Raw genomic sequence first — 23,776 nt, 5'->3', positions numbered from 1 at the left:
CCGCTGCTTCTCCAGGGCTCGAAACTGTCCTGCAGTAGAAGCACAGGGCACTTATGCAAGAAATATCACAGAAGTCCCCTTTGTATTTATATGCGCCCCCCCCTCGAAGGAAACGTCTCATTCCACAAGGTCATTTGCTCTACCGACGCAGAAGGGAAACCCTTGGGCGCGAGACCTGCGGCTCCTTCCAACAGGTGTGCCTGGAGAAAGTGATCTGACACAGTCGCTTGTGCCTAGAAGCAAAGGGCTTTTGAAGGGATTGCTGTGTCTCCTTCTCACCCTTCCGGAGGGTCGGGTCGGGTCGGGGGAGAAGTCAGCACTCGTGTCTAAACGGGGGCTCAAGCTCGTCGGGAACCTGGCTCCGAGAAGACCTCTCTTCCCCTCCCATTCCAGACATGTAGGAGCCGTCTGTCGCCAGTCGCCAGAGAACAGCACATGCTCAAACATACTTCACACGAAACACCAGTATTAAGCCGCAGCAAGAACCGGGCTCGACTTGAAAATCCCGGGGGGATGGGTTTTCTACGGTGGCTTCCACTTTCCCCGCCTCGTTTTGCCGTTCCCACCGCCTTCCCTTCTAGCATGAGAATCCTTCCCACCTGCCTGGACCCCTCACGCCCCATCTGCTACTCCTACTGCGCTGCCCCGGTCCCCTGGCGCGCAGGCGCAAACGGAGTTGTGCCTATTATCCATCCCCCCCCCCATACCGTTTGCCTTTGAGAAAAGGGGGGGGCGTGTTTTAGGGAAGCTCTGGAAAGGGGTTACGGGGACCAACTTCCGTGTGGCTTCACGTTCTTTAACGGGCATGTGCACGCCACTCGCACATGCCCATTTAGGCTTGAGACTGGTCGGTTTCTGCTCCCGCACCGACAAGCCCACTGAAGCGGCATCGTAGGGAGGGAGAAAGAGAGAAAGAGACAGGCAGGGAGACGAAAAAGAAGTCAGACAGACCGCCCAACCGAGAGAAGAGCGTGCGGGGAGGGGGGAGGAGCGGGAGGAGAAGGGGAGGGGGAGGAATCGCCTAGACGTTTCTGACTCTTCACATTTAAACCAGCAAATCCTGGCGATGCGCTGACCAACAGAGGCAATAAGGGGACACCCATGAAATACACAAAACTGTATCTCTGCGCTGATCCCGACGGAACACAATGGGCGCCACGGTCGGCCGCGTGCGGAGAAGTCCTGTCCAAAACGTGCCTCTTCAAGGGTGAGGCCGCCAACTTTGCCATGCGACAGGTCCCAGTTCGGCGGCTGACGCCCCCCTTCCCCCGCCTGATCTTCCCACACCCGCGGGCTGCTCTTTCGCTGGGATGCTACACGCCGGCAGCGCTGCCATGGATCTGACTTGAAGAAGCATCAGGTCCTCCTTCCTGGGGAGCACAAATTCCCCGCGGAGGCGAGTCGCCCGCGGCCACTGGCAGCCGGCAGCCGGGGACCTCCGGCGAAGTTCCCTGCACCTGAATGACCGCCGCGGGGTCCGTGTCCTTTGTCTCTGCCTTCTTGCGCTCGGCCACGCGGCGCCGGAGCGGGCCAGATGGGTCGGGAAGGCGCTGCTCCGCCCGGCCGCCAGTGCCGTGCCACCGGGGCATTGCCTAGTCATTCGTAAGCTGTCATGGGGAAGCCGGGCACGAAACTGCCCCTGAACTCCGGCGGCGACAGCGGCGGCGTGTGCTTGGGAAACGGTACGTCTCTCCCACCGGGGCGTTTTTGACTGAGGAAGAGGCGAGTCTCTTTCCTGTCCTCGTAGCGAGGCGCGGACGGGGGAGGAAGCCCGTTCATTCAGTTCTGCAGGTGTCTCATCGGCCGGAGCCTCGCCATCTCCGGGGGCTCCACCACCGCAGCCGGCGCGAAGACGGCCGCCCAGGGATCCAGGTTTCGGGGGCTCGCTCGATCGTGCGATCGCTCCATGATTGCCCCCGCCCCCGCCCGTGTGTGTGCTGTGCTCGGCGCCGGGGAGTGGGCGCTCGCCTGAGATTAGTCAGCAAGTGTGGCTCTTCCCCTCGTCCCGCTCCTGGACAAAACAAAAAACCCACCCCACCCACTGGGTTTGGCGGAGGGGGGAGGGGGCCGCGAACGCACAGGCGAGCAATAGGTGTTGCCGCTACTAAGCCCCTGGTGGCCTTCCTTCTCCCCCTCCCCGGAGAGTCTTTGTTGCTGTTTAAAGTCAGACAATGAGGCGCCGGGAAACTCCCCTGGGCAGCCTGGCGGGAGGCAAACGGCGTTAGCCCCCCTCCCCGGGGGGGGGAGAGGGCGGGCGGGCGGGTTGCCTGCCTGCCTGCCTGCTGCCTGCGTGCCTGGTCAATTGGAGCCCGGAGGGGAAGCGCCTGCCCGCCCGCCCGCCTGGGCTCCCCGATGGTTTTGCCTCGGCTCTGGGAGAGCTTCAGATTCCACCGCGCGCGCCTCGCCCTCCTGAGCTGCTTCTGCACTAGAATGTTGCGGCAGGTCTTGCACAGAGGGCTGAGAACGTCTTTCGCCAGACTCGGCCACTTCATTGCCAGCCACCCGGTCTTCTTCGCCTCCGCACCTGTGCTCATCTCCATCTTGCTGGGGGCCAGTTTCAGCAGGTACCAGATCGAGGAGAGCGTCGAATACCTGCTGGCCCCCAAACACAGCCTGGCCAAGATCGAGAGAAACCTGGTCAACAGCCTCTTCCCGGTCAACCGGTCCAAGCACCGGCTCTACTCTGACCTGCAGACCCCTGGGAGATACGGCAGGGTCATCATCACCTCCTTCGTGAAGGCAAACATGCTGGACCAGCACCACACCGACCTGATCTTAAAGGTAAGGGGAACCAAGGAAATCCGTTCGTGGCAGATTAATCCCAGGGTCCTTTCGGCACTCTGGTCCTCTCACCCTTTTCTTTCCCATCTCCTTAACCTTTGCTTTTAAACAGATGTGAAGATGTAGCTACAGCATTCTTTCGTAGAGACTGAGGATGATGTGTTGGTAGCTCCTCTCTGCTGGAGTACTTAGCTACCAAGTCACATCCCTGCAACAGTTGGGTTGGCTACTGGTTGCAGAGGCGAACAGAGATTCCCTCTGGCTTGGGGAAGTAGTAAGCTAGCAAAGGGTGGGGGATTTTTGTGAATGGGGGATGACATTTTGAAACCATTCTCCCAGTATTTTCATAGGGCTATTTTCCCTCTCTCACTTTTTGTAATACGGATCCATGACAACTGGCACACACACACACACACACAAACACCATTTATGCTTGATGATCTAAACTTCAAGATTGATTTAATGGGATTTCTAAAAGTAACGTTTCTGGGTTGTTCCTGGTTCATCTTCTATCAAGGCAATGTACTTCGGTAATCATAGCACTTGGATACTGCTACGTTTGGAAAATACTCTTTTTATGTAACCAGTCATGCTTTTTCTAAAAGGGCAATTGCCATAATATTATTGCATTTTTTTCAAGCCAAAAGAAGAGGCAATTAAAAAAAAATGGGAATCTCCATGTAGATGTTTCTTGTGTATATGCTTGAAGTTGCAATGAGTGTTGCCTACCTGGATCAAATTGCAATTGTATAGGGGAAGTCCCAACATAATTTGTCAGTAATTACTTCCATTTATATAAGTCCTTATTACAATAATTTTGAAAGTGGATTTGGGACGAAACATGGAAAAGATTAGTTGGAAAAGGATCAAGTTGAGAAAAAAGGAGGGAAACAATTTTCTGACACATGAAGAAATGTTTTTAGAGGTGTGTCTAGGGGCACATGTGTACACACACACTTCTCCCGCACTGCATGTTTTCAGTGCTGTCTTTGGAATACCCCAGACAATAACTTTATGAAAACAGAAAAATGTTGACAAGCCTTCAAAACATGGGCAAAGTAATCTTAAATGTTTTGACCTTTTGAGTCTGTCTCCTTCAATAAGAATATACATATTCATAGAGTCCTGCATATTCTGCCAAAACTCAAAACTAGCATTCCAATGATTGATATAAAAAAATCTTTCCAATGACATGAGAATAATATTTATTGATGTAACAGTGATATGTAGATAGAAATGTCAACAAGCAGATGTCATTTGTGTCCTTCCTGGAAAAATTAATGGCAAATAATAAAAACAAAATCTCTGCAAATGTCAGTCCTTTTTTCTACATTCCCTCAGAAGCAGTCATAGGATTAAACTGGATTTTCTCCTGGTGTTCTAGGTCTAGAAATCTTACTGAAATAGTAATGGTTCCCAAATATTTTATGTAGAATATATCTTGCTTTAGAACTATCAGTTCACTATCAGAGACTGATAGTTGTAGTCAATCCAGAAGGAATCTAAGTTTATAGTCAGAATTTGACCACAAAATGATTATTATTAATTTAATTAAAAAATGGTTAGCCACATATCATTGCCATTTTGATACCATGGGTTCTTGCAGTTGTGTAGAAGTTATTAGGCATACCTAATGCCTATTGCCATATAATAATCATCTGTTCGTTGTACAACCACCTCTGGTTTAATTACTTTGCTTTGAGACCAGTGCCATGCTCAGTAAATGATGTGTGAGGAGACCTTTGAAAGGCAAAGGAGGTTGGGCTTAAACAAATAGAAAGGTTGTGATGTTGTACTGAGTAGCTGTAGAGCAGGAGGAGGAAGGGTCACTGGGGGAGACATACATAGAAATTATGTCTTTAGGTTATTACTTTGTTCCACATAAGAGTTGTAGTAGAGGTACTAGTTGACAAAGAGAAGGATTGCCTCCAGGGGAAAGTATTCAAATTTATTTTAATACAGCACTGCGGCCAGATAAAGTATTCCTTACTTCATCTTCCTCATACTTTCTTCTCCATTCTTTTCTGAAAGATGGCCCTAGTGTCACTGATGTGAACTAGTCACTGAAAATATTGATCTAAGAGTGGAGAGTTATTCCCAATCTGACAGGGAATCACATGTACAGAATATATTTCCCACAGTGTGGGGAGTGTGTTTTTTGGGCTCTTCCCATTGGCTCTTCCCATGCGTCATTAATTTGGAAGAAGTAGAGTAGGTTTTCTCTACCTTAAGGAGTTCTAGAGCAGTTTACAATTGTCCTGCCTTCCTCTTCTCACAACAGTTAACTTATGAGGTAAGTAGGGCTAAGAGAGTTCAGAAGAACTGTAGCTAGCCCAAGGTCACCCAGCAGGCTTCATGTGGAGAAGTGGGGAATCAAACTCTGTTCTCCAAATTATAGTCCACCACTGTTAAGCACTACAGCATGCTAAGGGGTGGCTGATTGTTTGATTTTGACATGGTTTCCTCATGGTGAATGTTGGTCTTTTTGCAATAGTGAATCATTCTTGATAGAGACTGGGGGAGACATAACAATCAGACAAAATCAGTAATTCTACATCAACAGTTCTACCGACCCAGGGTGTGTCTTACTGTTACATCTGCTGCTTATTTCCAGTGCCAAACCCTCCTTCATGTATACCGTATAGTTCAGGGAGAAAATTTCCTAATATAAGCTCTCAAGACTGAAAATGTTTATGCATCACAAGCCTGGTTTTCAGAGTGATTGGGGAGGGGGGCTGCTTTTCAAAAATACATTTTCTATCTTTACTTTGTCAAAGTTCTGTAGTAATTGCCACAAGAAACATAAGTGTAGAGATTTTACTGCACTGTCTTTGATGGGTTACCTGTTCAACTCTTGGTTGACGTCAATGGGTTTTAGATTTCAGCCCAACTCTATCATCACGCTTCTTCCTGCCACTTGTATTTGGGAAGCTGCTATTGCCTTGCAGATGATTTTCTTTCTTGATGTGTAAAATGTATATTTTTTAAAATCCTGTTCTTGCCAAAGTCTGGCAATCACCACAGTGCTACCTTTTTCAAGACTGAGGAACGACCTAATGGTGATATGAGGAGGGGTTTGGAGGAGTCTGATAATCTTGTAACTTGAAAAATAGCAATCTGACTACAGTGTCCTATAGTTTCCTAGTCAAAAGAGTGTGACTTTTACTTTGGGTTAATATAGTGGCAAAACCAGTAAAACCAACAATAACACGAGGAAGAAAATGCATTATGTTATTTCAAAATAACTTGGAAAAGATGGTATTTTTATTCTACACTGATGAAGAGGGATTCTGCATGATGATTTGAGATCACAGAAATTGCTGTCTGTGGCAAAAGGGTGTGGAGGAGCAAGTTGGCCTTATTAATGCTTTGTGATTTGGGGGGAAAGTGCTTAGTAAAGCTGCAGTGTTGCTTCTATGTCTGCAAGAGTTGTCTGCGTATCTGAAATGACAGTTGAAATCTGCTCAACGTAAAGGGGTCTGACGGTCATCTATATTTGGGGTTCCGTATTTGACTTAGGCAAATAAAATCCATGATGGGGGAGGGGGAAGGAATCACGACTGTAGGCGTATGAGAAGTTTGTCTCCTTTCAGGTAGGATGGGAATGTAAGAAAAGACTAAAATAATATTGAGAGAGTCTGCAAAGGAAAGACTACAGTTTTCATTTTGGTCCTGCTTTATTGTATAAAATTCCCAAGACTGATTACAAGCGGAATTTCCCCCAGTATCATGAAGCACACATATATGGAATTGTCAAATCATATTTACAGAGTTTTCCCGCCTAAAGAAAGGGCAATGGCTCATCAAGATGTTAGTACCATCTCTTCTAGCTTTGCATACCTATGGCTGGTAATGAAAAGGAAAATACTGACAAGTAATAGTGATTCAGTAAGGAAAAAATGTGTCTTTGTTACAATCTTAAAGCACCTATATGAAGGATTTAATATATTAGCACTGCAATTCTAAGAACACTTTCCTGGGAGTAAGCCATACTGGGTATACTTCAGTAGGATTCTGAGTAGGCCTGCTCAGCACTCTTATCTATCTGATTCTTTTGATGTATAGATTAGTGATGCAGATTAATCAACACAAATTTTCATTAAGAAAGATAGTAAATAAATAAATATTTATTTGTAGTAAATAAGGGCTGTGGCTCAAGGTAGAGTATCTGCTTGACATTCAATCCCCGGTATCTCCAGTTAAAAGATCTGGTAGTAGGTGGTGGCCTCAGACCTTGGAGAGCTACTGCTTTTTTGATGGGCCAATTCAGTATAAGGCCATTTCATGTATTCAGCTTCTTAAAACACTAAAATTGTGTGTGTGTGTGTGTGTGTTTGTGTGCGCACATACATTTCAGCAGTGGAATGGAAAATTAGATCACTTGACACCTTAAGCAAGGAGTCAAAACATTACACTTTTCGTTACAGTGAAACTGGGACTGAAATAGTTCTGATCTGGTTACACTTCAGATTTAGTATCTATATCTGAACCAGCTGGTTTTGATTCAGTTTCCATAAGTGTTATTCCCCAGTATTCATATTCAGATAAGTTACATCTTTGTGATGAGCTATCCTAACATCCATAAGGAAGGCCGAGCGTCAAAGAACTGAGGCTTTTGAACTCTGGTGCTGGAGAAGACTCTTGCGAGTCCCTTGGACTGCAAGGTGAACAAACCGGTCCATCCTAGAGGAGATCAGCCCTGCCTGCTCCGTAGAAGGCCAGATCCTGAAGATGAAACTCAACTACTTTGGCCACCTCATGAGAAGGAAGGACTCCCTGGAGAAGACCCTAATGCTGGGAGCGATTGAGGGCAAAAGAAGAAGGGGACAACAAAGAATGAGGTGGCTGGATGGAGTCACTGAAGCAGTCGGTGCGAGCTTAAATGAACTCCGGGAAATGGTAGAGAACAGGAAGGCCTGGAGAGAACAGGAAGGCCCATGGGGTCGCAATGGGTCGGACACTACTTCGTACCTAACAACAAAAATCCTAACATTAACATTGGGTATTGAGTTATATTTTTTAATCAATGTAATCCACCCTGAGCCCTCAGGGAAGGGTGGAATATAAATATAATTTATTATTATAATTAATGACTGTTGATATCAAGAATGCTAGACTGAAAAGCCTGATTTTGGTCATACGAATACATGGAAGTAATATACTAATCCTGGATTGTGACTAGATTTTTTAAATATTTTATTGCAAACTTTTTTTAGAAATCCATCCTCTTTTTGCTTGCATGCATCTACCTTTTATGCAGCCAGCTATCCTTCTCTGGAAGGCCGAATCTGCCTATGTCAGAGGCTGCTGCAACCTGGTCTACTTGGGATCTGACAAGGCTAAACTACAGATACAGTGAGGCTATAAGGGGGAAATGTATATGCTGACCTTTATGTTTGGGTTGTCAACTGATCAGAAAGAAAACTGATCTAGTTGGGTTTTTTTTAAAAATTGGGCCCAGTTGCACGAAGACAAAGGTAATACTTTTTCTCCTTTTAAAAAAAGTATAGACCCAAGGCAAATAGACAGCCTTTTAAATTTGTTTTTCACTTTATTCTGCCCTCTGACTCACTCTGGGCACTGTGCCCAGAGGCCACAACTAATTTTTGATTTCAAGTGTAGGTCAAAGATTAGAAAGAAAGGGATCCAGAGCAGTTGCTACAGACCTTGGTTAAGCACTACCATTTCCCTCATTCTGCTGTCTTCAGAGACTGTCTGCCTTAAAGCGGCAAATCTCCATCTTCTGACTTCCAGGCCTTAAGGAGGATGGAATAGGGGAACTCAACAAACAGGATGAAATCCTTCCAGATACTGCCTGTGTGTGCTCATGAGTCATTTTGGTTGGAGCCTGTCTGTGTAAGTTCAGAATCATTGTGTTTATTCTGTCCCATATGTTCTTTTAGACATCATGCCAAACCCAAACAGTTTGCTTTCATTTTCCATTTGCTCACTGCCTGTCTTGCTAGGTCCAGAAGCAGAGCACATACTCCCTGTAGTAGAATTCACCAGGTTCATTGTCTAGCTGAAGTTCCAAACAGACAGACAACCAGGTAACAAGCTTAAAGATTTATTTGCCAGGCAAATGGTGATCACAGAAACAGGTTTGCAAAAGAAAAAAAATCACTTATTTGCATGGGTGTTTCCTTTCAATTATACTCTTAGCTTACGTAGTATGTGCAAAAGCTAAGGCCTGAATTGAAACTTGAGACTTAAGAGTAAATTTCCACTGCGGACCCCCTGCACGTTCCAAGGGCTGTTTGTGCAAGCCAGCATCCTTAGTGTCTGTGACATTCTCCTGGAGTTGTATACCCAGATGGACTTAGCTGCCTCCCTTAGATAAGCTTATCACAGGGCTCAACACAAGCTTGTTCCCTTTGTACTACTGTTTTGCAAGCAGAGGACCACTTGCAAGTTGCAAAGCAATTACACATAGCACTGGCTATGCTAAGTTGCATTGTTATACTTCATCTCAGAGTGCTTTCCTAACCAAACAATGGTTAAAGAACTTAAACAATGGTCCAGCATGGCATTCAAACCAACAAACTGTGGTTTATAATTGACTGGCCAATGGGAACAAGAAAGCCACCACTGGAAATAGATTTTCAAACTATGAGTGCTACCTAAACTACTGCAATGGATGTTCTTCCACCTCCAAAGGCATGTGAAACTAGTGTCAACAATGCTTGGACATGAAAAATTAAACCACACAAATAGCTCCAAGTTGTCCTGTGCATTATTGTTTGGAAGTATAAACTGGACAAAGAATGATTTTGCATAATATCTGTCCTGCTCTAAATTGCATTTTAAAAAGAACAGCAGTAATATCACAAAAATAAAAAATACCCCCATGTCTCAAAGGCCTTATAAAATAAAAAGATATTTCCCTGACTGTTGGAAGGCAAAGAACAAGGAGCTTGGTGAGCTTCCTTAGAAAGAGAGACTTCTGCAGTCTGAGCACAGTGTCAGAAAAATCCAAATCATATGTGCCAGCTAAGCCCAAATGTGTTACGTTAGATTCAGTTTCTTTTTATTTATTATTATATTTTATTATTATTATATTTCTATAACTACCCCTCTTGGCACAGCCATCTGTTTTATCAGAAGATAATACTGTCTGAGGAATACCTCCCACTTATTCTTACTGCTCTTTCCTTTTCTAAACGGAAACAGGAATACTAGAAACAAAATCCATAAGTAATAAGAACAGTGTTTAGAGCTACTTATTTCAGAGCATTCTAGTGACATAAATCGGAATAGAATCAGTTTGCATTCTTTGGACTCCACACTTGCTATCTGGAAGGAAGAAGGGACCCTATATATCTGAAGCAGCAGAATATTGTGAAATATAAGAGACTCCAGAAGCACCCCCACCTTAAACACACTGCTATATCCTTATATAATATCATTAAGTGAAAAAAATCATTTTGTGTCAAACTTATTACAGTTAGAGTACGGGGGTAGTAGAATTTGACTGAAGATAAAAAATGATTGTGTTTGTAGACTGCTTCCCAAAGAGCACCTAACTGGATCAAAGAATCAGAGTGGGAGGGAATTATCTTGAGACCTGGAGTGGAACTAGGAAGTAGTGAGACCAGAAATTGTGATTTCTCCCCAAAATAAATGAATTCAAATCTCTTGGTAAAAAAAAAAATAGGTGTCCATGAAAATCTGTTTCCTGATTCTTTTCTTTCTTTCTTTTTAAGGAAATCAGTTACTGGTGGTAAGCGTCGACAACAAAAGTCATTGCAGGAAGGATAGACATTTTTTTTTACAGAAAGGGCTTAAAGTTGGGTTGCCAACTGAAGGTGGAGCTTAGTGATCTCACAGATTTAAAGCTAATTTCCAGACAACAGACATCAGTTGCTCTGGAGAATATGGCTGCTTTTAAGGGTAAGCTTTAGGCCATTATATACTGCAGACCTTCCCCAGCTCTGCTCCCAAAAGCCCCAGGAATTTCCCAACCCGGAACTGGCAACCCCAGCTTGAACTGAAGGAAACAGAAGTCCAGTTGCTCCTTAAACCCTAACAATGTTTGTTACAGCATAAATTTTTGAGAGCCAGAGCTCATTTCTTCAGAAACATAAATGAAATTCGTCCTTAAGGTGCCATATAGTTACTTTGTTACAGTAGATTTATATGACTAGCCTTCTTGAATCTAATGACAGAAATCTGATTTAAACATATCTAAAGACCTACCTATATCTGATGAAACTTCAGGTCTCTTTGTTCTTGGAGTTACATAATCCTTTACTGAATCTTTTTCACACTTTTGAAACATTTTTGATAGAATATTCCTAAGGAACTTTACTCAGGATCCTCCTCTAATCTATCAAATGTGAGAGGAGTGTCCTTAAGACTGCAGTACAAATCAGACTTCAGGTACATATAGGGTTGCCAGGCACACACCCCCCCCCGGTCATTAGTGGGGAATTGGGGGGTAGGATTGCCAGATCCAGGTTGGCAGAGTCTTAGAGATTTGATAATGGGGCCAGGGGAGGACACAGACCTCAGTGGAGTGCATTACCATAGAGTTCACCCTCTGAATAATGCACTAGGGGAACTGCTCTCTGTGGTCTGGAAATGAGCTGTAATTCTGGAGGATTCACAGGTCCCACCTGCAGGCTGGCATTCATAAGTATACATGTTACTATTTGCAAGCATGCCAACTGATAATTGGCCATGGGTGTTCTGGTGTGATCCTTGAAATGTTTAAACATCCTCTCCTTTATTGCATGTTGCAGTGCCTTGGGCTGGTGGCTCTTATTCAGCCATCTTGCCTGGACTTAACATCTTCTCTTCTTGAGTTAAAATCCCTTCACTATTTCTTTCCGTTTGTTCTTTGGCTATAGTTTACAAGCACACATTGGCACAAGGTCATCAGTTCTTTCCGGGGTCTCTGGTCGGGTTTGTATGCCACTCAGTCAATGGCTCAGATACTGACAATTGATATCCTGAAAGACTGTTGTAAAATATTGTCAAATACTCTATGAAGTCAAATATTCTGCTATGTAGTCAGGGACAGCTTTTTCATTCTCATCCCCTAGCCCTGCAAGGGCCAAACAAAGAAGCAGGATAAAGATTCTTCTAGGCTGATTCTACACCAGTGGTGCCACTCTGAGTCACCACCTGTGTCCCCACGGGGGACCTTTTACCACGATGGACCTGGTCCACCCTGGATTTGTGCCTTGAAGGGGAAAGGTTGTTGGCAGGAAGGTGGGGAAATAAAAATGAGGCCATAAAAAATGCCCCATTTGGCTCCACGGCACTGAGAAGTGCCACAAAGCCAACTAGGGTATTTTTTTGTCCCTGCCAGTACGTCAACACAGGCCTGCACTAGGCTAGGCCCCATTGCCCCCCAGAGCAGCTGGGGGAACATGGAAAATATCTGTTACCTTAAAGTGGGGCAATGGGGGCCTAAAGCGCACCAGGCCTAGGAGGGGGCTGGCCTGGAACTAACATCATGCAGAAGCAGGGATTACCTCCCCCCCCGCCGCCGCCGCCATATGACAGCCTTCCCGGCCTTTTCCAGTCATGCAGAATCAGCCCTGCTGGCCCGCTGATGTCATGAAAGAAGGCAAGGTCAAATGCCAGGAATGCAGTGGAACCATGGAAATGTTTTGAGTGGACATGAAAAAAACACCTACACATTTTGCATACAGCTTCACCAGGGGATATGGAACATCATATAAAGGGAACATGAATAAAATCATATTAAAACAATAAAAATGAACATACATAAGAAAAAAACATAAATTAATAGGCAGGAGTAAATGTTACATATGTTGAGAAGTCCATGTAACTATTAATATATAACTTTGTTTGGGGGAGGAGCATATAGTTAAGATCATGTGTCCTAAAGGTAAAGGTAAAGATATCCCCTGTGCAAGCACCGAGTCATGTCTGACCCTTGGGGTGACACCCTCTAGCGTTTTCTTGGTAGACTCAATACGGGGTGGTTTGCCAGTGCCTTCCCCAGTCATTACCGTTTACCCCCCAGCAAGCTGGGTACTCATTTTACCGACCTCGGAAGGATGGAAGGCTGAGTCAACCTTGAGCCGGCTGCTGGGATTGAACTCCCAGCCTCATGGACAGAGAGCTTCAGACTGCATGTCACACTGCATTACCACTCTGCCCCACAAGAGGCTCTTTGTATCATGTGTCCTAGGGGTGAAGTATTGCTAAATAATGTATAGACCAGTGGAAAGTATATGGTAACAAATTAATACATTCATTTTTAGTTAACATAAAGATATTACTAATGATTACCTAATAGAGGTAATACTTTAAAACGTCATTATTTTGAATATTTGACCAAATATATTTTTGATTGGAGGAGTGCTTAGTCAAGGTATATGATTCAGTCTACCTTTCTGTGGCGTTCAGGAAATTCTGTCCCAGGTCCCCGATCACAACTGGCAATATGAGTTTCTGCATTATGGCAGCTCTATGAAAGTGTCTCCTGTTGGCTTGATGCAACAACCGTTATGCTTCACTGTCCAAAATATTGCCCTAAACAACTAGCTATTATTATAAGCCGCTTGAAATGAAAGAACTTGTAAATAAGCAATAGTCTTTTCTGGAAGCTATCGAAAATCCTACTGCATAAATATCTGAATTTTAAAAGTCCATTCAGAAACATATCCCGAACTCTCAGATCCTACTAGAAAAAGGTAAATTTTGATCGATGTACTTTAATAGTATGTCTCGGCCTGAATGCTATACCTTTTGTTATGTTCAATTCACACCATAAGTAATATGCATGTTTTCAAGTTCCTTCTTTAGACTGAAGATTAAGGACAAAAAAGAGGGTGGAAGATATTACTGGCATGCTGGAAAAACCCTCATAACTTCAGTTGTCTTCAGGAGTAAAGGGACATTCCCCCCCCCCCGCATTCTCAATTTATTAGTCTGCATCTGGCAATGTGCGGTTATAATTAACAGATCTTCACTCTGCCCTAGAGTTATTTCTGCAGGCTCCCTTGCACAGATTATAGTGATTTTAAAATTACATACAGAAAATTTTGCATACTTACATGTTTCTGGTTATGAAACAGATTTCAAATTTCACAATGGACTGCTGAGAGGTGAAGCAAAACCCCTTGATTGTCTCTCTTTGAAGGTATAAAAACCACCAGTAATTTGGATTTGCCTCACAATAGATTATTTTATAACTAACTTCCTTAGTGAATTTATTGTTAAACTGTTGAAATATTGAGTCATGTATTGGCCAGTTTCCAGATATGAGCTGGAATTCTCTCATGTTTGAAACCAATCTCCAGATTACAGAGAAAGCAGGGGGGGGAACAGCAGCTTTGGATGACAGACTTTACAACACAATATCCCTGTTGAGGTCCCCCACCCCTCCAAATTCCACTTCTCTCCAGTCTCCATCACCAAATCTCCAAGAATTTCCCAACCCGGAGTTAATAGCCCTAGCTGGAGACCATAATAAGGTCAGAAGTCATGAGACTTGTAGAGATGTTTCGCAATGTGAGGTGAAGCATCATCATCAGGGATATTATTCCATTTTGACAGATCCAGGTGAAGTGTAGAAAGTCTCAGTGGGGGCCTGGCATTCCTGCTGGAACAGATGCAGGTGAGCAACCTGAAGACCAGGATGCAGATGGTGGGATGCTGAATTAACCTGTTTTAAGTGGGTTAGCACTCTTCAAGAAGAATATCAGGTGCAGATTTTTTTGAAATCCAAGTATGCATGTTATTTTTCTGTTCAAAGATCATCCATATTCAGAATGCTAAACATAAAAGAAGTGAAATTCTATATCATTCTATGAGATTTAAGAGCTAGCTCTGACAGGGGAGATAATTGTTTCCCATTAGAAAGGATGGCATGAACTATGGTATTTATTAAAATGACATTTATGCAATTGCAACCAGTGGGGATCTGCATTGCAAAAGAGGCATTATCAGGTGATATTTTCAGCACACAGGTGTGATCTAAATTTCAGGTATGCTGTAAAAGAACTTGAAAATAAGTCTTGCCCTTGACATGGAACTCAAATATATAACAGAAGAAGTGAAGTCATTTGCCCTGTACATCAACTCCTACTTCTTATGTGGGTGAGTACAAGGGAAGGCAAATACCCAGTCAGAGAACAGTTGAGCATGATTTACTAGTTGTTTTCTTCAGGAAAGCAGAGTAGGTTTCCTAGATGCTTAGACCAGCAAGTAATGCTTGGGCCTGTTAGTGAAAAGAGGCCTCAGTAAAATGGCCTCAGTTTAATCATTTCTGCTTCTCTAGAGAATTCAGGCTTGATTTGATCTAGAGTAGTGATCCCCAGCCTGTGGGCCATGGACCACAGGTGGTCCATCGACTAACTGGAGGTGGGCCACGAAGGACGCCCCCCCCCCCCCGGCCCTTTACTTCATCCACGATCCAGCAGGCGCTCGTTGCAGAGAAACAAGCTCAGGGTTCCCATTGATTTGTCATTGTCATGAGTTAAAATTTCCATTAAAATAAAATGTTCCTTATGTTCATTGTTGTGGCGTGTCTGTATCTTATTTTGAAGGGATGTTTAAACATTACCATAGTGACCAGAGTCAGAGCGCATTAGGGCAGTGGGCCTCAGTAAAATTGTCAAGCTTTGAGTGGTCCCCGGTGATAAAAAGGTTGGGGACCACTGATCTAGAGTTCACAAATTTATCTTTTGGGCAGTCCATGAGATGTATAAAATTCTCTTACAACACCTATATTTAACATTAACTAGAAGTTCCCATCACTTGCTCTACTTAATTTTGTCGTGTACCGTTAATGATAAGTCTTGCCAACTGTTTTGCTATACACTGTGCTGAAAAAACTCAAAAGTCTTTTGCAGAAGATAGATGAATTCTGAGGTATGTGTGAAGTATGTGATTTAATTTGTACAGATATACTTTTTTTGGCATAGTTTATTTTCCTGCTGGTCATGATGAAGATGAAATCATTTGTTAGGGGTAGTAAATTCCTGATATCTAACTGTGTTGCTTATCCATCCCCAAGTTTTGGGAATTCATCAACTGTTTCCCACACATTTTCTGTGCTATCCATGCAGCTAAGTTGACGACTAATTTTCCTAGCCAGGAAGCTGAAGTTATCAAGATGCTAAATCCTGTGTCCTGTAGAAATTCTGAACAGTTGTGTTGAGCAGTCACTGAATTGCTGTTCTTTATTCTAACATTCAACATTTTACAATTTGATATATGCTACAAAGATTGTCTGCCCTGAACTGGATAGCCCAGGCTATACTGGTTGCATCAGATCTCAGAATCTGATCGGGGTCAGCTCTGGCTAGTTTTCCAATGGGAGACCTCTATGGAATACCAGCGTCGTGTCATGGAGGCTGGCAATGGCACACCACCTCTGAACATTGCTTGTCTGGTCGCTGTGACTGGATAGTACTTTCCACCACCACACAAAGATAGTCCAGAATTGAACTTTATATCACTCTGCAATTATTCAGATATGAATGTTGTGATTATCCAAAATCATTTATTTCCATATAATCACATTTAGGTGACTTTTAATACTTTCCACTGTATCTCTAGTGATTCTGACATTCACTGAAGTCACGAGCATTTGCATGCAAATGTTGATATTCATCAGGTTGCAGGTGTTAATTTCATATGTTTGTGCACTAAGAAATAAAGTTTGTTCAGAAGCTTCAGTTGGTGCGAATGCTGCAACAAGATTGCTAATGGGCTCACGCTTTGGGGAATACATTTCCCTTCGTCTTAAAAGAACTGCACTGACTGCCTCTTTGCTTCCAGGCATAATTCAAAGAGTTAGCTATTTCCTTTAAAGTCTTAAACAGCCTGGGTATATAGTATTTAAGGGATCACTTGCATCCATTTTGATCTGACTGGCAACTTGGATCATATTTGGAAGTCCAACATCACCTTCTTAAGTAAGGTGGGTGGCCACTAGAGACATTGTAGTCCTTACCTGGTCTGGACTGCTGGGCCAGTCACCCACAAGACCATTTCATGTGTGGAGTTTTAGCCACCAAGTTAAAATGTTTCTGAACAACAAGGCTTTTAATTCTGCTTGAGTTTTGGGTTGGGTTTTGGGGTTTTTTTTTAATGTTCCCTTCATTACGTACTTTTTTAATGTGATAAATATTACAGATGTTTCTAGTGTTTCTGAATGGACTTCTAAAATTCAGATTACTATTGTTAGAAGCTGTTTAACTGAAAACCTTTTCAGTAAATAAAAAATATAAAACCATTGTTCTGTGTCACTATTAGAATCATTCGTGGTTTTGTCACATTTAGGATCCCACCTGTTAATTCAAGTACCTTATTTTCTTTATTTTAAAAAAAGCTAACCAATTGATAGTTACTTGACTAAACAATCATCCTGAACTCAGGTTTTACAAATAACTAGAGGGAAATCACAAAAATAGATTTGTTTTTGAACCAGCCTTTCTAATTTTGCCTTTAGGGATGTATGCCGTTGGAAATGACATTTGCTATATTTCCTGCCCTAAAGGTTTTGAGGAGAAAATATTTCTTTCTAATGAGAGAACCTGAGGTTCTCTAATCACGACTCACCTATAATGGCATGACTGCACATGGCTCAGGCTTTTTAAAGAGAAAAATGCTACCCTTTGTAAGTGATTTTAACCCCACCTGCATCCTTTCTAGTTCTAATCACAGGGCGCTCTTTGTCCTTGGCCTCAAAGTCAATCTGTAAACAACAGAGGGCAAAATTTATGGTTGCGTGACAATGTCACAAGTGTCAGCCTGTCATATCAGCAACGTTTCTCTCTTTCTCTCTCTCTGTCAGATTACTCAGTCTGCTGAAACAAAATACATCAATCACACTAATTTTATGTGAAGATCTATTTATTGCCACATGTCTAGTGACACAGCAACAATGTACCACATTTCTCCACATATTGAGGTTTGAAAACAGTAGCAAGTAAACACACAAACACATACTTACACTTAAGTGGGCTAAAGAACAGACAAGCTTCAAACATAGTGTAAAGCACAGAAATGTTTTATCTGCTACCCAAATCAGCCTGAGATAATTTTCTACAAACTTAGCATCAGTAAGAGATCCTGAAATTCAGATGTACTAGGATTTAGCAATGGCATATATTTTCAGTTGTGAGGTGCATTCCTTGGATCCCATGAAGCAATGATTAAAATCCCATTCTGAAAAATTGGGTCAAGTTGACCAGAGATGTGGAGAGGATGGATAAATTGCAGATGTCAGTCTTCTATAACCTCATGCAATTCCATGTATTACTTAATAAGGTCTATTGCCCATAGTTAACCATACTCTACTGCTTGTAATTATTGCAAACTGAAGTGCATTTTGGTAAGGATATCAAGTCATTTTTACCACCAATTGGACTGACTAGGATAGTGAAATGAGCATATAAATTGAAATTGACAAAATTGCATTTTTTGCTCCAGTTCTTTTCCTGTACTGCCAAAGAGAAATAAATAATGAACAGTAGAGATTCCTTTTTTTTTTCTTCGCAGCTGTTGTCTTCACTGAAACCCCCAAGGATTTTTTTTAATCTATTATTTTACTTTATGGTTTATTTGAGCCCAAGACCATGTTAGTAGAGTACAATTTTGTTTGTGTTCAAAAACAGAATACCTTTAGGAATGTGCAGAGTGCATTTTTCTGATTATAGATGTCTGCTTACAGCATTATATATTATTTTATAAATGTTCGTTGGCTGTCTGACAACAGGTACAACCCAAGTTCTAGGTAAAAGGGAAGGGTTTTCTTTTTAGAGGACATTCAAGGGAAATCACTGAGGGTTTTCCTGTTGTCCAGAGTAAAGGTTAGATTAGTTTAACTCTGTGATTCAGAGTTTGTTTGGAAGCTTTTAGGTTTTATCATGGAATTCTCTCTCTCTCTCTCTCTCTCTCTCTCTCTCTCTCTCTCTCTGTCTCACTCTCTCTCTCTCTCTTGGACAGGTATCTCTTAGTCTTTTATTGTTCAGCCATAATTTTGGTTATAGTACTTTGGAGGCAAGAATAAGGTTACTAGGATTTCAAAGATGATGGAACTATACAAAGTAATGTTCCTGACCTTCTATGACAGGAATGTACTTTGTGTACTTCAAAGGAATGACAATGTTTTTAATATACTTTGTGACATAATCCCAATTTCCCAGGTGGTTACACTTTTGTGCATTATATTCTGGCATTTTTGAATGAGTGCAGACACTTTTCATTTTGTGATTTGAAGGATCTTGTTAATAGGACTAAGAACAGCACCAAATTTTCTATTTTTTCTCTGCAAACACCCCCCCCCCCCAGTCAGTTTTCAATTTTAGTAGCAATCTTTCAAATAAGTACTCTGCTGAAGAGGAAGGACCGAGCCATTGGAGAATAATGAAAGCAACTAGATGCAAAGTGGGAATCTCTGTAGACATAAATACAGAGCGCATGCAGGCGTAAATGATTTCAGTGTAGAGCATGCTGTGGAAGTGCGCTCATGATGTTTGCGCATAGATGGGGAATCTCCTCTTCTAAATTTCTCTCTGAGGAACTGGCTCAGTAGGTTTACAGTGGAAGATAGCTGTGCACAGTGCAGGTGCACTGGTACACAGTTTTCAGGGAATACCATAAACATTAAAAACAACAACAGTAAATGCAAACAGTCAGCATAACAGCAAATCAGTTTCAGAAGGCCCTTCTAAATGATTCAGCTTTACATTTCCTAAACATGAAACTTCCTGTATTTCTGTAGGGTAATACCAAGGGAGTGCGGCTATCACTAGAATAGAATGAGCTGAAACTGTCCTAATGTCCTTCAGCATTGGGACTGTTGTGATGAGCACAGTGCCCTCGTAGACTCATACACAGTCTAGCAAGTACGTAGCTCACAGGGCATTAAGAGATTTTATGGTTAAAATTAGCATTTTGAATTAAATTCATAAATAACTGGCAGCCAATATAGATGTACTATAGGTCTTTCAGTGGCTTTCGATACCATCAATCATGGTATGGAGTTGCTTTGGGTACTGGGACTCGGAGGCACTGTCCTTTAGTGGTTAGTGTCCAGTCTTTGAGGTAGACTCCAGAAAGTACCTGGGAGGGGGGGTCTTTCACTCGATGCTCTGGGAGCTTACAGTAGGGATTGATTCTGTCTCCTATGCTGCTCAACATCTATTTGAAACTACTGGGAGAGGTCACCGGGAGTTTTGGAGTGGGGTGCCATCAGTACACAGATGACATCTAACTCTCTCTGTGTTCCGAGTCAGGTGAGCCTGTTGAGGTGTTGGAGGCAATAATGGGCTGGATGTGAATTAATAAATTGAGGTGGAATCCAGAAAAGTCAGATATACTTTCAAGGGCTCCAGAGTCTAGGAATTTAGGGGGCATGCAGTTCTGTTTGGGGTTGTTTTACTCCAGAAAGTATGGGTATGGGACCTGGGTATTCTCCTAGATTCATTACTGCCATTTGAGACTCATGTGTCAGTGGTAGCCAGGAGCACCTATCTCCACCTCTGACTGGTTCACCAGTTTCAGCCTTTCCTGTATAGGAATAACCTGGCCGCTGTGATCCATGCTCTGATAACCTCCAGACTGGACTACTGTAATGTGCTCTTCCTGGGACTACCCGTGAAGATGGTCCAGAAGCTGGAACTGGTACAGAATGCAGCAGCTCAACTGCTGATGGTAGTCTCTAGTCAGATGTAAATTCTTGAATGATCTGCACTGGCTCTCTATTTGCTACCAAGTACAATTCAAGGTGTTATGTTAAGATATATGGCCTAAAGTGGTTTGGACCCCAGTTATTTGAAGGAACGCCTTCTCCCTTACAGACCTGCCCAAGCGCTGAGATCTCAAGGAGAGAGCATTCTTCTAGTTCCACCTCTCTCAGAGGCACTAGGAAAATGATATGCAGGAGAGCATTTTCTGTGGTGCCCCCCAGACTTTGGAGCAGTCTCTGTCTGTGATTTGCCAGACATCTACACTATATGGTTTTGGACACTTGGTGAAAATACATCTCTTCTCTCAGGCCTTTGATGTCTGCTTTCCTCTGGGTGCTGTCCTTCTAGGGTGTGAGGGAGGAAGGGAGTGTGAATAGTTGGGTGGGTGTTAATATTTTAAATGTATTTTAGATTATTTTATTCTATATTGTTGTGACCCACACTGGGACCTTTGAGTGAGGGATATAAATCCCTAAATAAAAATAAATAAAAGGTAATATCTCAGTAATATGGCTTTATGTGCCAGCTCCCAAGCACCCATCATGTTTGAAGTTTTCAAGTAGTCTTTAAAAGGCTTCTCTTACAGAGTGCATCACAGTAATCTAGCCTCAAGTTTATAGTAGCATGCAGCAGCAGCATACTTCAAGTGGCAATGTACAGGCGGAAACACAAATTTCAGTCTACATAGAACTGAAGAAAAGCACTTTTTGCAACAGCATCATTCTATTTATCAGGTCGGGTCCAGGAATATCACCCACCTTCCTTAACAATGGTTAATGATTTTCAAATGCACTGAAGATGAGAAGAATCTGAGCTCAAGCAGTGAGATTGTGGGGGAAATAAAGCAATTCCTAATCTGCATTTACATATGTGTGCATCTTCAGTTACGCCAAGAGAGAAGAGCCAAAAGTAGTTTTAGTTTAGTTTAGCTTTTGTTAAAAGTTGATCAACCAACTCTCAGATTAGGTAAGCTGATAGACTTCTTATATTTGCTCTAAGTGCTTGAAGGCCTTTTCATATATAATATTTGTTTATGTCAGAATTACTACTGGTACAGAGGCATGCATAAGATACTTGCATAAGAAAAACCATGCTAGAAATGGGCCATCTTTGTGGATTCCCCTCCCCCAAAGGATTCATGGAACTGCCATAGGGTGTCAACCTATTTATGCACAGAGGCTAATAATTGTATCAGAAATAGAAATCAACAGGTGACACTTTTGCTGATAAGGCAGGCAATGCTAGGGAAATCTTACTGAGCCTTCCTAAGCAGTGTTTTACCCTGCTAAGCCCATTGACTTTAGGATATAGTTCTGCACTGTTCATCTCTTAACTTCTCCCTGTGAAAAAGAGCACTAAGTCTTTATATATTAAAAAAAGGTCTTGGTCCTAAGCAGAGAAAATGTCTTCTGCCATTCTGTTATGTTGATGTCTGAGTATTCTTCCAGCATAAGATGGCTTCCACTGATGCAAGGTATTTTCAATAACCTTTTGGATCGGCCAAAGTCACCTTTCAGCAAAATAGGCTACCATAAGAATCATCTGGAAGTGCTGCTATTGAAACAAAACACTAGAACAAAATCCTGCAAAGAGAAAAAGGGATTCCCAAAAGAAACAACTTCATCTGAGCTGAAAAATGAGTCTAAATAAAGTTGATGGAGAAAAGTGTTATCCTTTTTGTAATGACATTTTTTTTCAACAGATTCAGGCCTTTTCTGCTTACAGGACCTGTTGTAAGATCACTGCAGCTGACTGGGAAGAACCTTTGGCTTCACCCATCTGAAACCTGTATTCATTTTTCTGCAACAGATAGGATTTTGGTATAGGAAGCAGCTTCAGCCCACTAGTGGTAAAGCTGAAAGAGTTTTTACAATGTCTCAGCCCTTGTTATTGTTTTTTGTTCTGTTTTGTTTTTTGTATTGCTGTGAATCAAACACCACTTCATATCCCACTGGCCATTCACAAGACCATTTTACATGAATTAGAGAAACCCTGGATTTTTTTTTTTTTGCTATGCCAGTTACATCATGCAAATAATTAGTTTCCTGATACAACCAATTTATTGTTCAGAGGATGGAGGAGATGGTTAGAAAGTAGAGAAAGAGGCATCATCCAAGACAAAACCAGCGTAAAGGACTAAGTGTGAAGATTATGCAATACCGGGACAGAAAAGGAAACTAAATTAATGAGTGTCATCAGATGATAATTTCGTATGGTGCAACCCTCAACAGAGTTGCATTCTTCTAAACACATTAAGGATTAAGTCTGTTTGGATTGTAGTGTTTGTGCATTAGCTGTGAATGTACTGATTTGATAGGGGCAATGTTTAATGAGATGCTCTTCACCTCGTTCCTTACATTTACCCCCTGCAGAGTCAGACTGGAAACACAGCCAGGTAGGGAAGGAAACATGTGCCTCTTATTCCTCATGATAACTGTCAAGCTGTGGTGCAGTCTGCAAACACATCCTTTCCTCTAGGCCTAGCCTGTTATGCTGGAAAGACCAGGCCTGAGAGGAGCATGATTGGAGGAAGGGGGAGAAGAAAAGAAGAAGACTCATGTCCTGCCAGGGAGGAGGTCTTTTGGCAAGCTGTGGTAGGCTTGCTTGCAATTTAGCTGGTTACTTGTGGCAAGCAAGAATATATTGCCAGATAATGGAGGAAGGATTCTTCAATTAATAGTTGGACGGATTTTTTTTTCCTTTTAAAGATTCTATATGGCACGAGTAATAAAGGGAGGTATGTACTGCAGGGAAGAAGGAATGTTAGTGATTCCTTTTACATTGTAGTGCTTTTGCTTGTGATTTGAAAACCTCCTAGAGTCATGAGGAAAGATAGGATGCACATATTTTAAGAAATAAATTTGAGCAGGCAGGCTGGCTAGAAACTTTCTTTGGAGAAACTATGGATATCAAGCTGCTTTATAAAGAAGAGTCAGTTCTTATATGCCGCTTTTCTCTACCAGAGGAGTCTTAAAGCAGCTTACAGTCGCCTTCCCTTTCCTCTCCCCACAACAGACACCCTGTGAGGTAAGTGAGGCTGAGAGAGCCCTGATATTACTGAAGAAGAAGAGTTGGTTCTTCTATGCTGCTTTTCTCTACCCGAAGGAGTCTCAAAGTGGCTTACATTCACCTTCCTTTTCCTCTCCCCACAACAGACACCCTGTGAGGTAGATGAGGCTGAGAGCCCTTATATTACTGCCCCATCAGAACAACTTGATCAGTACTGTGGTGAGCCCAAGGTCACTCAGCTGGCTGCAGGTGGAGGAGGAGCAGGGAATGAAACCCAGCACTCCAGATTAGAAGTTGGCGCAAGC

General features: G+C 42.6%; 1 protein-coding gene across 1 annotated transcript in view; it reads left to right on the top strand.

Annotated features, from left to right (window-relative positions):
• Positions 1–1,017: 1,017 nt before the first annotated feature.
• The window catches only part of PTCHD1 (patched domain containing 1), a 78,101-nt gene continuing 55,342 nt past the window's right edge, over positions 1,018–23,776 (top strand). The window contains exon 1 of the mRNA XM_077343041.1: positions 1,018–2,781. Coding sequence (XP_077199156.1) covers positions 2,353–2,781 — 429 coding nt within the window. The 5' untranslated portion in view covers positions 1,018–2,352. The remainder of the gene's footprint in view (positions 2,782–23,776) is intronic.

This window comes from Paroedura picta, chromosome 6, assembly GCF_049243985.1.
Source record: "Paroedura picta isolate Pp20150507F chromosome 6, Ppicta_v3.0, whole genome shotgun sequence".
Classification (NCBI taxonomy): domain Eukaryota; kingdom Metazoa; phylum Chordata; class Lepidosauria; order Squamata; family Gekkonidae; genus Paroedura; species Paroedura picta.
This window is presented reverse-complemented; position numbering and strand designations above follow the sequence as displayed.